Below are 13,826 nucleotides of genomic sequence, written 5' to 3' on the forward strand. Positions count from 1 at the left end.
TTATGGAAGGCTTCTTGGACTTTTTGTGGAGTTTTTGATCTTCTTCTCCAGAGCCTCCCACCTCTGCCTCTCTGTTGGCCTCGGCCTGCTCCTCCATCAGCACGGAACTTTTTCAGCTCTTCAATTTCCAGCTCCGAGCCTTTGAGCTTTATGGTCTGCTCAAGGTTGCGGTCAATTTGATAACATCAACTGGAGAACTGTTTGGAATTGAATGTTTTGTGTCAACAACACAACTAAAGAAATTTCATTTAAAATGATTCACTTAAGCGTGGAAGGGCCCTTGAATCAAACCCCTAACTGTGTAAACCATTAGCAGTTGGACAGGTACAACGTGGCGATGTTTGTCTCTCTATCTGTCCGGGCTCCTAGGATGACATGGATTGCTCCGTGAGCCTGTCTGATCTCTGTGTATGAGTGGTATGCCTAGCTGGCCCGCTCGACAGTCGACAAAGCCCCGGCGGGATAACAACATAGTGACAGCTGACTGCCTTAAAAAAAAGCACCGCAGGCTGGGTATTAGGCCATACCACCAACAATTTACTTAATTTGCAGTGATAAAACACAGAAGTGAAGTGACAAAAACACAGTGATAAAACACACACTAATTAAAACACAGACAGAAGGGGACCAAACAAATTCATGCAGGAGAGATATAAAAAAAACCAAGAGGCTTATAAAAAACATTTCACCTCAAAACAAATCAAATTTTATCGGCAAGTACTTTGAGAACTACTAATTGGATCCTCTACAACCTTTTCTTCTTCAACTGTTCAAACTAAAAAGTATTGACACTGTCACTTGAGGGACCAAATTTATCAGCTCTATAAATAAGTCATCATGACTTGGAAAGTGTGATAATAATAAAGACTGTTTACTTGGTATGGATGATAATTTAGGCTGCTTGTTTACTGACCCATTCCTTTCACAAAGGGACCAAGCTGTTGTAGAATCTGGTTCACAAAAGAAGTCAAATTGCCAAAGTTTTGACGGTGGGGCTTGGTAAGGGTGGGTGTGGGTTTGAGGGGCATGTACAGAGCCAAGCAGGTGCTCTCTAGGCAATCCCAAAAATACCCCCTCAAGAAAACACAAGTGGAGCAAGAAGGACAAGGGAAGACAGGGAGGTTGTTCATGAAAATCCAAGAAAAAGTCCAAGAAGAAAGTCCAAGAAAAGTCCAAGGGTTTATTAGAATGTCAAGATACTGTCAGCAATTAGTTGCTAAGCCTCATAGCCAAGAAGCCACGGCTGTTCATCATATTACATAACAGTGTGTATATCCAACCCATTATGACACTTCATCTTAATTTCACCCTGTCAGCGTCTATCTAGAAATCTTCAGAGATTAGTTTTTCATCTCACGGCCCTTTCTTTAATACATGAAAACTAAGACCTGTAGTCTGGTGTAAACTACACACGCAACCACAAGTCTTGACCACAGGTCTTGTGCGACAGCTGCGAGCTGGCAGCTCTGTGGACTATTACAGAGGGAGAGTGCGGGGGTGCAGGGGTGCGGTGTGGGGGATTGCTGAAATGCCAAAGCTTGCGTATCTTTCACTGTGGCCCATTTGAGATATTACTCTCAGGCAGTTATTAGCTCATGCTTGATGATATACCTCTACACGATGGTAAAGCCTATCTGACGGCTCCTCAGAGGCTGGAACAATGCCGTGAGGAACCCGCTGACATGATCCTTTAGCCCTTACTGTGCTGGAAGACCCATATAGGCTAATATGACACCCCTCAGAGGGAGAGCAACTTTCACAGGAGCTTATCCAATCAGATATATTAGCTTTGTATGAATATCTCTGATGGATGGAGACCAGAGTGTTGTGACCACTCTGTCTGGTGTTGATCTCAGTAGAACTATGGATAGGATTGTGTAGATGAGGTATTAGCCTATTCATTGAACTATATCCCCAATCCTTTCCTTTGGCACTGATAGGCGTGAAAATGTACAGTGGGTGTAAATTTAAAGCATCATAATCAACTTATTTCTAATTTGTTTTTTGCTTACATTTAGTTTTTTAGGCTTCCAAAATGAAATGTTTTGATTGAAGCTTTCAGGGTGAAAATTAGGTCATTATTATCAGTATGTTTCTCTCCCCTAACCCACTTCAGAAGAGGACTCTCTACCTCCTTGAGTCCCGACCCTCTAGTTCCTGCCTGTCGTTGAGGGGGTGTTTAGAAATAGGAACAGACGTCTTGGTGTGTGTGTGTGTGTGTGTGTGTGTGTGTGTGTGTGTGTGTGTGTGTGTGTGTGAGGGGAGGGATGCCTCCTTGACGCCCCATACCCCATGTATAGTCATACAAGCGGTCAAATGTCTTGGAAGAGCGAATCACTGAAGAGATCCAGAAAAAAGACTGGGCCCACGTTGGCGAGCAGCTGGAGTTGCTTCCAAAAAAGTATTGGGTATCCAAGCGGATCTAGTAACTCCTCAGCCAAAGTACATATTTGACTCACTACAGCCGGGGCGAGCTCGCACTCCAGCTTGGCGTTCAGTGTGGTTCAGACGCTCGAAGCCTCTCGCCCTTTTTCATTCAGTGTCTTATTTGTTTGTCGTTGGCGCGGCCACCCCCGACACTAAGCAGCCATGGATGCCATCAAGAAGAAGATGCAGATGCTCAAGCTCGACAAGGAGAACGCCTTGGACAGAGCCGAGCAGGCAGAGGGAGACAAGAAGGCAGCGGAGGACAGGAGCAAACAGGTCGGCATCCAGAAAGTCGCTCTCTTGTACTCTGACGCACCGGTGCCAGCGGCGCAGTGCGCCTGGCGCTGCATGTGTCTCCTCACCTTGTGGATTTGTTTATTTATTTAGTGTTTTTTTAAGAGGATAGAGGGGATCAATTTAGATTAAAATGTTTTTATCGTATTCGGAATAAATTTGCTTTTGGGAGTTACATTACTTTATATACAAAATGTATCCTTGGTCATATGGTGTTGGATTGCATGTCATTTATACTGTAGAATAATTGTCTCTATTTGGTTCATGTACAGTGTATTTATTATGTAGCAAAATATTTAGATCATCATCTAATATTTTCACACCTCACCAAGGGATTCATTTCAGAAACTATGAGGTGTCATTATTTCCTCCAGTGTGGTGACTGTTGATGACAAATGGTAATGATGTGTTCTGTCTTCTGCATGTAACTAAATCTCTTCTCATCTCTTGTTTCTCTGTATCCACTGTGCCTCGCCAACTTGAATCCTGCTCCTCATCCAGCTCGAGGATGACCTGGTAGCACTGCAGAAGAAGCTGAAGGCAACTGAGGATGAGTTGGACAAGTACTCCGAGGCCCTTAAGGATGCCCAGGAGAAACTGGAGCTCGCTGAAAAGAAAGCCGCAGATGTGAGTTTGGGGCAGACTCACAAAAAGCTCCACAGGGGCGCGACTGTTGAAGAGCGGGGCAGTGGGGGGACCCTTAATGTTTCACCTTGAACCACCATCCTGGAAAGGAAACTAATACCAGATAATATTACCTATCCATATCAATCACGAAGCACATTTTGCCTGTCATGATTGATTAGGTTATGGTATAGTCAATCACACAAGGTCTACAATGGGACAGGATGGAGATAGTTAAATTTAGCTTGTGTGCTGTATATGGTAACGTGACAGCTCACTGGCTTACCAGTGGAGTCTCGCAACCATTTGGGCGAATCTGAGGGCCAGTGTAGAGTTTCAGTCGAGTATTTTATAGACACTTGAAGATTTGTGGTTGACCAGCCCCATGCTGGTTTCAGTTGACACTTTACAGTTACATTCAACACAGATAAAATTAGCCTAGCAGTTTTGGTCTGCACTGAATTCAATCAATTTAGCCTAATTGATGGCTCCTTAATGATGCCTTAGACTGGGAGTCAATAAAAAGAGAAGATGAATAAATAACAACAACAACAACAACAATAATAATAATAATAATAATAATAATGATAATAATAAATAATAATAATAATGACAATAAGTCTAAATTTTTGGATTTTTAATTAATAATTATGTACAAACAGTTGTCATTTAAGGCCACTAGTGCAGGAAAGTAAAATATATTTTGTACATCTCTAATTAGTAAATGTGTAGAAATGTGTGAAAAGATTTTGATGGCCAAGGTACCAGGTGCTTCTCTCAGTTTACCAGTAGGGGATGCACTCATAAATTGCATGGTTATAAAACTTCCAAAAAGGTAAAAAAAATAATAATAATAATAAAAAAATGACATACAATGCATTTGAAAGAACATCACAAACGGACAGAATTTATTGTTTCTTTTTCTGGTGATAAAATCAGTATAAAATCAGTTACTTCCGGTGTCTGCTGGCACGTCCCAATCCTCATCAGCGGTTGATTAAAGGCACCGGGGCAGAGATCAAACGCGCCGCATCTCTCGAGCTCCGTGTGGCTACTGTGCGTCTTGAGGCAGCCTGTGCACAGCTTTTAGGAAACAGCGAGACAGCGGGCAGAAAAATGGCCGGTGGAACATCTCTGGAAGCTGTCAAGAAGAAAATCAAGTCGTTGCAGGAGCAGGCCGATGTAGCGGAGGAACGGGCATCGAGCATACAGCGAGAGCTCGGTCTGGAGAGGAGCGCGAGGGAATCAGTAAGCCGCTGCTAATGATTTAAGGCAATTAGCCCACAGTCTGCCGACGGCATTAAGTGCAAAGCTGGTCAAGAAGCGTGGCTGCTAGGCCCAGACAGCGACGGCATACGGCCTGATATCAATGTGGTATAAATGGGATGTGTTTGCCTTTTTGAAATTATCCCGTCGTGTGACGCGCGTGAAACGATGGATAGATGAAAGGACACCGCCCAATAGGGCGCGTCACGCCCCGAATAAACAAACAACCGTGTAACGATTAGACTACCGCAGTACCAGCGGTCCACTAGAATAAATCACACTCCTGTGTAATATTCACTTAGGCAAATAAGCAGCTCGTTTGAGGATAGGTCAGCTGTAAAATTCATAATTGTAGCCATGCTTCTGTAGCCAATTTGTTTATGAGACAAGTTAACTGAATCAATATAAAACAGGAAATGGTCGGTCTGACACTCAGATTGAGCAGGAGGCAGTAAAATGTTCTCCCTTACATTCCCTTAAATGTACTGTTAACAACAAGCGGTGGGTTTAAAAATTGTGAATAAAAGAAATGCAATCGCTGTATGGTGTGAAAATGTACATAGCCTATGTTTAGGCTCAGCCCATGACTCTGTTTGACTGTGACGTCTTGTCTTTGTGCTCTGCCAGGCTGAGGGTGATGTCGCTTCCCTGAACAGACGTATCCAGCTGGTTGAGGAGGAGTTGGATCGCGCTCAGGAACGTCTGGCCACAGCCCTGACCAAGCTGGAGGAGGCTGAGAAGGCTGCTGATGAGAGTGAGAGGTGGGTACCGTGCCACTGGACAACATTCACCACTTTCTTGGCACACTCATGGGTATGCCGCTCTGTTAGCCCTGTGCAGGGCTCCTTCCTACACAGGTCTGGAAATGTATGGAAGATGAATTTGGTCATTTCCAGGTCATGATAAGTTTTGGAATCACACAAAAAAGTTTGGACTGTCCCAACATATGAACGACTACATATTTTCTGTGGTTTTAGATCCCCGTCACCTCACATATTATTTTATTTGGTGCTGTGAAGAATAACAAACACCGAACTCTTCAAATCAAGAATTGTGTCTTCTAGTGCCATGAGTGCATGCATTTTGCAGTATGGGGCGGTCAGTACATGGCATTGTTTGTGCCATGCTCTACCTATGTATTCACACAAGACCACTAGCTGTCACATGCAGTCATCACACATAATGCTGCCCACCTTGATATGATGCAATGCATGTCAAGTATAACCAACCATTTTGTCCAGATAGTAATGGGTAAAAAAACTGGAAAACAAGGCTCCCAAATTGGCCAAAATAATAAGCAAAATAATGGGTGGAGGGAAACGCTTGTAATGTAAGTGGTTTCCCTCCTCCATTATTTTGTCCAGATAGTAATGCAAATCATTATGTGCAAGTCAGTCCTCCTACAATGGCACCATGCCTTTTGTATAGAAACCATCCATACAAAGTCATCACTAGGAGCCATGTGCTCTGTGGTGAACTTGCCCTTGAGCTAGGTTTCCTAAGCTTAATCCTTGGTGGGGAAATTGTAAAATGGACCACTGATCTCGGGTCAGTTACAAAGGGCAACATCCCCAACACCCCACTACTAAACGTACTGGCTGCCTGTTGTGATCTGTGATGTGTAGCTCTCACGACTTATTCACCCTTTGATTTTCTCTCCTCCAGAGGCATGAAGGTTATTGAGAACAGGGCAATGAAGGATGAGGAGAAGATGGAGCTGCAGGAGATCCAGCTGAAGGAGGCCAAACACATTGCTGAGGAGGCTGACCGCAAATACGAGGAGGCAAGTTTCCCAGCTGCCCACCGCACTCTGAACTTCGGCACCAATAGGGTTCATCACAGATTGTGTGTAGAATCATCCAAATGTAGATATCGGGTCCACACAGGCACATTTTAGGTTAAAATTCACTGGATTCCTTTGCTTTCATCTAATGTCACAGCTGTCATCAGCGGCCATTTTTTGGCAGGCATTGCACATCCCACTTTTGGGTTTAATTCAATTGGGTTTAATTCAGTTGGGAGCACAAATTGGCAAGAGTGGAAAGTAACCCACTGGTTTCAACCTGCACCGGGTCTCTCACTTTGACTGAGGAGTAAAAAGCAAATTGGATCCACAACTGCATTTTTCAACTAAAACACACAGATGATATTGTTGCCACTTTTAAAGACTCCATAGATGACTGACATTGTGTCTGATGGTGTATCGACGTATGAAGCTAGAGTGAGTCTAAACCTTGTATGTTGTGACTCCAGGTGGCCCGTAAGCTGGTGATCATTGAGAGTGATCTGGAACGTACAGAGGAACGTGCTGAGCTGTCTGAGGGGTAACGACGCCCTTCCATTTGTCTCTCCTCCCTTTCCCCTTCAACTATTCCTCCAAGTCATTGCTTTAGATGACAGTACTTTCTTTGTCAACTCGTATGGTTAAATAATGCATAAATGTATATAAACATCCAGAGCATTTTATGACAAACCCTTTCATAATTTTCTGTTTTGTCTCACCTGTCTCTGTCTGTCCATCTTCGGCATCTTCATCTGCACATGTCCCTGCTTGTTCAACCAAACCTAAAACACCAGAAAATGCTCTGAGCTTGAGGAGGAGCTGAAAACCGTGACCAACAACCTGAAGTCTCTGGAGGCCCAGGCAGAGAAGGTAAGATGTCTGATCAACAAGATTGATGCCAAACAATCCACAGTAAAAGCCCTAGAAAATGGTTGGTTTAATGTTGCTCTGAAACTGTCTCATGTAATTGCTGTCAACATTGTAATGATGGTTGCCTAACATGGGCTCTTCTGTGCAACTACAGTACTCACAGAAGGAGGACAAGTATGAGGAGGAGATCAAGGTCCTGACAGACAAGCTGAAGGAGGTGAGTTATAGAGTTATCATTCATCACTTCTAGTTCATCGTTATTAAAAAAAACAAAACAACAAATCCTTGTTGTATTGCTCTCCTTTGTATGTCTTTATTGCTAGGCTCCTTTGAAACTATGGTGACTGATGAATCTTGACTTGTTAGTTGTAATAAGTATAAGAATGTTGACTTATGTGCGGCCTTTATTCTAGCTTATTCTTAGATTTTCTTCACAGCACTTCAGAACTATATCCAAAATATCTGGATAGGAGTGTTTTTAGCTAAATTCTTGTAATGTAAACGTCATGATGGGGAAACGCTAATGTTTGACTCTGTACCTCTTCTCAGGCTGAGACTCGTGCTGAGTTCGCTGAGAGATCAGTCGCCAAGCTTGAGAAGACCATCGACGACCTCGAGGGTATGAATCTTTTCCACTTGGTTTTATACATTGACAAAATTTGTTTTCACATTTTGTAGATGTAGGGGGAGTGTTTGCTTCAGTGCAGTTGTTACTATTTGACCTTGCAACTCAGTTCTCCTCCCAAAGTCCTCTATTACTTTCACGCGTACTAGTTTTGTGTATTTTCTCACAAAGGGTTGATCACAAAAGAGGACATCAGATGACCTCTTTTGTAAACTTCTGTGCCGTGTTCCGTTATTTATCCAGTCAGCAGGGTGTTGAAATAGCCCCCAGGACAAATATCTGCACCGTCAGTTGTATACCGGAGAAAAAAAACACTATGCACAGGCAGTGATCCACAGAGGCCCAATGTGATATTATTAAAGTTGGCAACGGCATTCCTCACCGTGATGTTGTTAGACATTCTGGTGCAGCGGCTGCAGGAGGCCAGATAGTCCCAAGGAGTTCTTAGGGGGTCATGGAACATGTGAGGCCGTTTCTCGGTGACTCCTCGGGAATGTGACACAGCATCAGCAGCTGTCGCATGCGCCCTTCCTATTTCTGTCCTGCTGTTTTCAGTTTCTCTATTCGGTTTTTCCTTTTTGACTTCTGCTCTCTGACGATCCTTATTTATTTTTCTTTTCTGTTATCTCTTCTTGTGTGTTTTCTTGTCAAATTCTTCGCCATCCCTCCTTCACTCCCACTCTACGTAATTTCTCCCCTCCTCCGCTCACGTACAACCACACAATAGATGAGCTGTATGCCCAGAAACTGAAGTACAAGGCCATCAGCGAGGAGCTGGACCACGCCCTCAACGACATGACTTCCATGTAATTCACCACCTGCTTGTGTCTGCCCTGTGCTTTAGCCCTAAACACTCCTAACCCCACTCACTACCATACAATAGCTCCCTCTTGTGGCATGAGTGCAGTGATTCATAGTGCTTCATCTATGTTGGGTGGATTTTTTTTTATCCCAGTTTACTGCTAATCTAACACTGTTTGATGTGTGAGCTAAAGGTGTTTTGTAGATATTTGTATCCCTCTGGCTAGATTTCATAAACTTCTTGGCTTGGTAACTAACAGAATTTTGTAGTATTTAAGTTTTTCTTTGTAATTTCTCACCACACAGCCAGTTCAAGAAATCCACATTTCTGCATCAGTTTCAGTCATTCTTTATCTTATCTGGCTTAGTCCTGCTGCATCTCTTTTGATTGTCTTTAGATTCTGCATGCCATTTGCCTTCCATCCTTCCTTCCTGCCTCCCTCCAACACTTTTCTGTTTCTCCCCTCTTTCCTTTTCACAGCTAAATGTTTTCCACCCCTTCATCCCAGACGTCACCCGCCGGTTGAGCGGCATCATCTCTCTCCTGTGCAGCGCTGCCCAACTTTCTGTCTCCCCTGTTTCCGCGTTTCTTTACTGCCGCGCCACTGCTGGACGTTGGGCCAGCGCTGCCGCCACCCATTAGTCCATCTCTTGTACAGAACTTTGAGCCGTATTGCTGTCTGTAAAATAAACATTCTTCCATCTATGTCAGCCCTTCCCCTTTTCTCCTGCAACGTTTCTTCATTTCCATTTTGTCCTGTCTTTTGATTTTTGTCTTCTGTGTTTTTAATTTATTTTGTCGAGTAGCTTTTGAATAAACTCTGAAGCTCCTCTTCCATCCGATATGTTCCATTTTCTGTTTGGGAGGACTGTTGTTTTGGTATAATGTCAAGTAGTTTGGTGCTGAAGCTATGATTTAGTCTGTTTACATTCAACAACCTATTGATCATATCACAAAACGCAAAAGGCTTCCTCTGGAACTTAGAAGAAAATAAGAAAGTAATCTGACAGTCATGACAGGTTGTGTGCTTTGTTACCCAATTTATTCACTCATTAATAATAGTTTCTAATGAAACGTGCTGTTTGTGTATTTGAGTTGCCAGGTCAGAGTAGAGAATAGTTGAGTGTTTTCAAACTCTACTGTTGAGCACACGTTGGCAACATCGTGGCAAAGATCTTTAGGGTCTAGGCTTTGTTTTAAAGAAATATCATAGAGAGGAAGTGCTCTGAGACTAGTGTGCTTCGGAAAGAGCCGTTTCACTTCGGTTTCCCAGCATGCTCACCTCACCTGAACAGAGAACCTCTGACATTGGCTGAACCTGGAATATGCATTCGCCACCAATGTTCAGGCTTATTTCAGACTACCTTCAACGTCTCTGGCAAAATTTACTTCTGATAAAAGAAAACAAGGTAGATGGAACAGAATCTCTTTTGCCCTACTCTAATTTGTGTATGTGTTACAAGGAAATGTGATTTTTCTGACTAACAAAAGCAATAATGAGTGAGTAACACTTCTATGGGTGACCAGGACAGCCAATAGGCTTCTTGGTGACAGTTCATGAGCTCTCATGGAGATGCATATGACAAAGAAGAGCATGTTATATCAAAGTGAAGTACTGCTTTAGTGTTTAGTTTTATTTTTATGAGGTGAGCAGTTCAATAGTTTCAGTACGAGAGACTGACAGTTTTGTGATATTTGAAAACAACAGTAGCTCTCTGTCTTTTATACTAACTTCTGTACTAACTTTTGTACTAACTTGTCTTCTGTCTCTTTTCCATTTCTCTTATCTGCTTTCTGACTGTCAAGACCATCTATACAAGCAGCTTGAGAAAAACCGTCTTCTGACCAATGAACTGAGAGTAGCCTTAAATGAGGCTTAAACTATGACGGGCTCTTGGATGCTTCTTATTATGCTGAAATACAAAAGACCACAGACATTTGTCTAATGCTGTGATTTAAGAATACAGGTTACTGTGTCTGCGACACCAAACTTAAACCAAGTAATACTTTCAACAAACAGAAATGTAAGATTCTCACATTATGTATTGCATGCTCAAACTGCAGGTAAAAAATGGAAGGTCACACAGACTCAGGTTACAAAAAGAATTGGATTTGACTGATTTTTAGCCCCACGACAGCAGGGGCTCTATGGACCGCTCGGTCAGTTGCTCTGTTCACCACTTTATGGGTCACGTGGGTGAAAGTGCGCCACAGACAGACTGCAGCCTCTCAATCGGGAGACCCGAGTTCGATTCCTGGTAGGAACGAAAATTCGCTGGGGCTGTTAGTCTTGTTTTCTCAGGTTATCGTCAGGGCTGTAGTACATCAATCCAGTTTGAAACGTCTCAATATCAGCTTTACTATCATACTTTGTGGTTGGATATGATAATACTACAAAGTCTCAACAAAAATAACGCAGATCTTATCTCCAAATTATAAGGTGAAAATCACAAAATGCACTCTTTTCATTGTTCTGAGTAATGTTACACTGTGCTGATAAGCACTGAGTAACATTTATCATGACAAGTTCTGACAAATCTACCCATTATTTTGATATTTATGGCAAACATTTGACTTTGTCTTGTTGTAATAGCAATAGGAGTACAACTTCAAAATGTATAGCATTTTTGTAATTCTCAGACACTTGACATTTGGCAAAAAAATTATAAAACATAATACAAAGACATGGCATGGAAGTGGCAGGATGAAAGATGTGCAGGGAGTAAATTAGTGGGATGTGAAGGGAGAGCGTTTTACAGAGAGGTCTCTTAATTTGGGGTTGAATCGACACTCTAGATTCAGTGCTTGGTCCTTGTCTTGGAGGTTAGATTTTCATTGACTGATCTGAAGCTGCCTGAAGGGGTGTAGGACTTGATAGGTGGTGAGTAGCAGTTGGAGCTGTTGTTGACCCAGGAGCCAGTAGAGGACCATGTTGGCTCTGAGACCCGGCTAAGGCCCATTTTATTGTCTTAAACCCCAGCTGATGTGGTCTTGACTACAGCCCTGGCTATAACTTAAGAACACTGTCTATAGTACGATGGAAAGATTGTCTACATGTTGAAGGAAATTGGATACTGTTTTCTGACACAGGATAATAGTAGCCTAGCCTGTGTTTGTGAAATTGGCTCAGAATGTACAACAGGGTTGAGTATATGTGCTTTACTGCTTACCAAAAGACTGCTGACTTCAGTTATCAAAGAATTTACAGAAAGGCCACACTTCTCACCCTCATTATATAACGCTCGTGCAATCAGTAGCCCAGCACTTGTGGCTCATTTATTTATGCTGTTAAAGCTTTGTCTGTTCATATTCTGTGTATCTTACTGCTGTCTGTTTTTATGATCTTAACCGGTGCAATGCTATATTAACAGATAAACTCTCACGTGCTAAAGAAGAGAACCTGAGCGTAAAGCAGATGCTGGATCAGACTCTTATGGAGGTGTGTAACATTTGACACCGCTCCCCGTCTCCCCACGTTGCCCCATGTGCTCTGAAGCTGTATGGGTCGCTCCCGTCTATGGCTGGTGGCTGCAGACCTCCAGCGATGGGCCCGTCTCCAGCTGCTCCAGCAGCAGGACCCTGTCACGTGGCCTGTTGCAAGAGGTGGATTTGTTTTAAATATTGTTGTCGATTTTAAATAAACTTAGATGCTGAAAGTCCTTGTACTACCTTCACATTCATAGTTTCAAAAATCAACGTCACTTCCACCTCTTGCAGCAGGCCCCGGATCACGTGACGGGGTCCTGCTGCTGGAGCAGCCAGAGAGGGGCCTGACGCTGGAGGTCTGCAGCCAGACCCCATTGGTGGGATAATATGGGGCGTTGTGTTTACGCATCTTCACTGACCTCGTCACCCTGAGGGATCAAGCTCTGCACGAGGTAGCACAAACATAGCTTTGGTGAGCTACTGTTAATTTATGCCGTTTCCTTTATACACTGTCATCAAAGGGCAATTGATTTTCACTGTATATCTTTTGATAAGTTTAAATGTATATGTTGGGAGACTTTGCACTTTTTTTGGGGGGGGGGGGGGGGGAAACTATACTGCACATATCCATTGTGAACAAAGCCATAATTTCAGCCAAGGTTATATAAAAGGGAGTTTTATTGTTTGTACTTTTGTAACTTGCTTGTGTGTCATTGTTTCTCCTGTATTAACTGTAAAAATGTACCTGAGCTTCAGTGATTATTATACACTTATAATTTATCAAGTAAGAGGTGCTTAGGACAATTGCATGAATGTACTGTATTGTGTCCTGGCTAAGTGAAAGAAATGTTGGTGCACTGTACTCACTTTTCTGTCTTTGAAATGTTTTTTGAAAATTAAGATTTGTTGGATTTTCTCTCTCCCCGTTTTATCTTGGAAATGTAAAGAACATTAATAAAGGGTTAGATCAAGTATAATTTATTCTGAAAGCTTGACTTTATTACAAATGTTTTACTCACTTAGGCTTGATGAACATGTTTGCACTTACACCAAAGAAGCATAGATAGATAGATAGATAGATAGATAGATAGATCTATTATAAGTATCATAAAAAATAGACCTAGGACACTGGCCAGTAGCATGTGTTGATGGCTTAATGACAAATATTAAAGAACTTTTATGAAGACGAAGTAAAACTTTCAGCTTCTCATTAGTATGTGTATATCTACTTCCTGTAGGGCTTTATGTACTTTGTGTATTGTGATTGTTAATCTGATATAATGTCATAGAGTAAAGGTTTTGCTGTTGCCCATATACAGTATTCATGCAGTCACAGCATAAGAAGTGCTAAACTGTATGGTAGTCAACAGTATTTCTGGAAATACAACGCGCTACGATGATGTAATGAAGTATTAAAGGTAGGTAAACTATATCATCCAGTTGGGGATCATCATAAGGCAAACCACCACCAATAAAAAAAATGTGTATATTCAGAAGAGCATTGTTTTGCTCAAGATCCGATCTTCATACAGTTTACATCAGTATGATGTTATTTAGCTACTGTGATTAATTTGCCAGCCTAAAGTGGATAAACTCTTCTGCACATAAAAAAGGTGAAAACCTGCTTGGTTGGTAACGGCCCTCCTCGCCACAGGGGGCGGTATGTATCCTCCACGTGCCAGGCAGCGGTGCAAAGAGCAAAGGTGAAA

At 42.5% G+C, this 13,826-nt stretch overlaps 1 protein-coding gene across 4 annotated transcripts; it reads left to right on the forward strand.

The window, feature by feature from the left end:
* Positions 1-2,496: 2,496 nt before the first annotated feature.
* Positions 2,497-12,279, forward strand: LOC139920488 (tropomyosin alpha-1 chain-like). Of its 4 annotated transcripts, XM_071910506.2 has the most exons (10): positions 2,497-2,703; positions 3,223-3,348; positions 5,239-5,372; positions 6,277-6,394; positions 6,865-6,935; positions 7,189-7,264; positions 7,419-7,481; positions 7,814-7,883; positions 8,617-8,695; positions 9,172-9,407. In XM_071910506.2, exons 1-10 carry the CDS (start codon positions 2,590-2,592, stop codon positions 9,173-9,175), a joined length of 855 nt encoding a protein of 284 aa, XP_071766607.1. In that variant the 5' UTR covers positions 2,497-2,589; the 3' UTR covers positions 9,176-9,407. The 4 variants fall into 4 exon arrangements, with proteins under 4 accessions (XP_071766607.1, XP_071766608.1, XP_071766611.1 ...); XM_071910507.2 differs by lacking the exons at positions 8,617-8,695; positions 9,172-9,407 and adding an exon at positions 12,063-12,274; XM_071910508.2 differs by lacking the exons at positions 2,497-2,703; positions 3,223-3,348 and adding an exon at positions 4,378-4,593.
* Positions 12,280-13,826: the final 1,547 nt, after the last annotated feature.

This window comes from Centroberyx gerrardi, chromosome 1 (genome assembly GCF_048128805.1).
Source record: "Centroberyx gerrardi isolate f3 chromosome 1, fCenGer3.hap1.cur.20231027, whole genome shotgun sequence".
Lineage (NCBI taxonomy): Eukaryota > Metazoa > Chordata > Actinopteri > Beryciformes > Berycidae > Centroberyx > Centroberyx gerrardi.

Bases quoted from the DNA above. Each gene is read 5' to 3' on its own strand.
- LOC139920488 (XM_071910507.2), top strand. From the start codon at position 2,590: ATGGATGCCATCAAGAAGAAGATGCAGATGCTCAAGCTCGACAAGGAG. The intron at 6,936-7,188 runs GTAACGACGCCC...CTAAAACACCAG, and splicing joins CGTGCTGAGCTGTCTGAGGG to AAAATGCTCTGAGCTTGAGG. The intron at 7,265-7,418 runs GTAAGATGTCTG...GTGCAACTACAG, and splicing joins TGGAGGCCCAGGCAGAGAAG to TACTCACAGAAGGAGGACAA.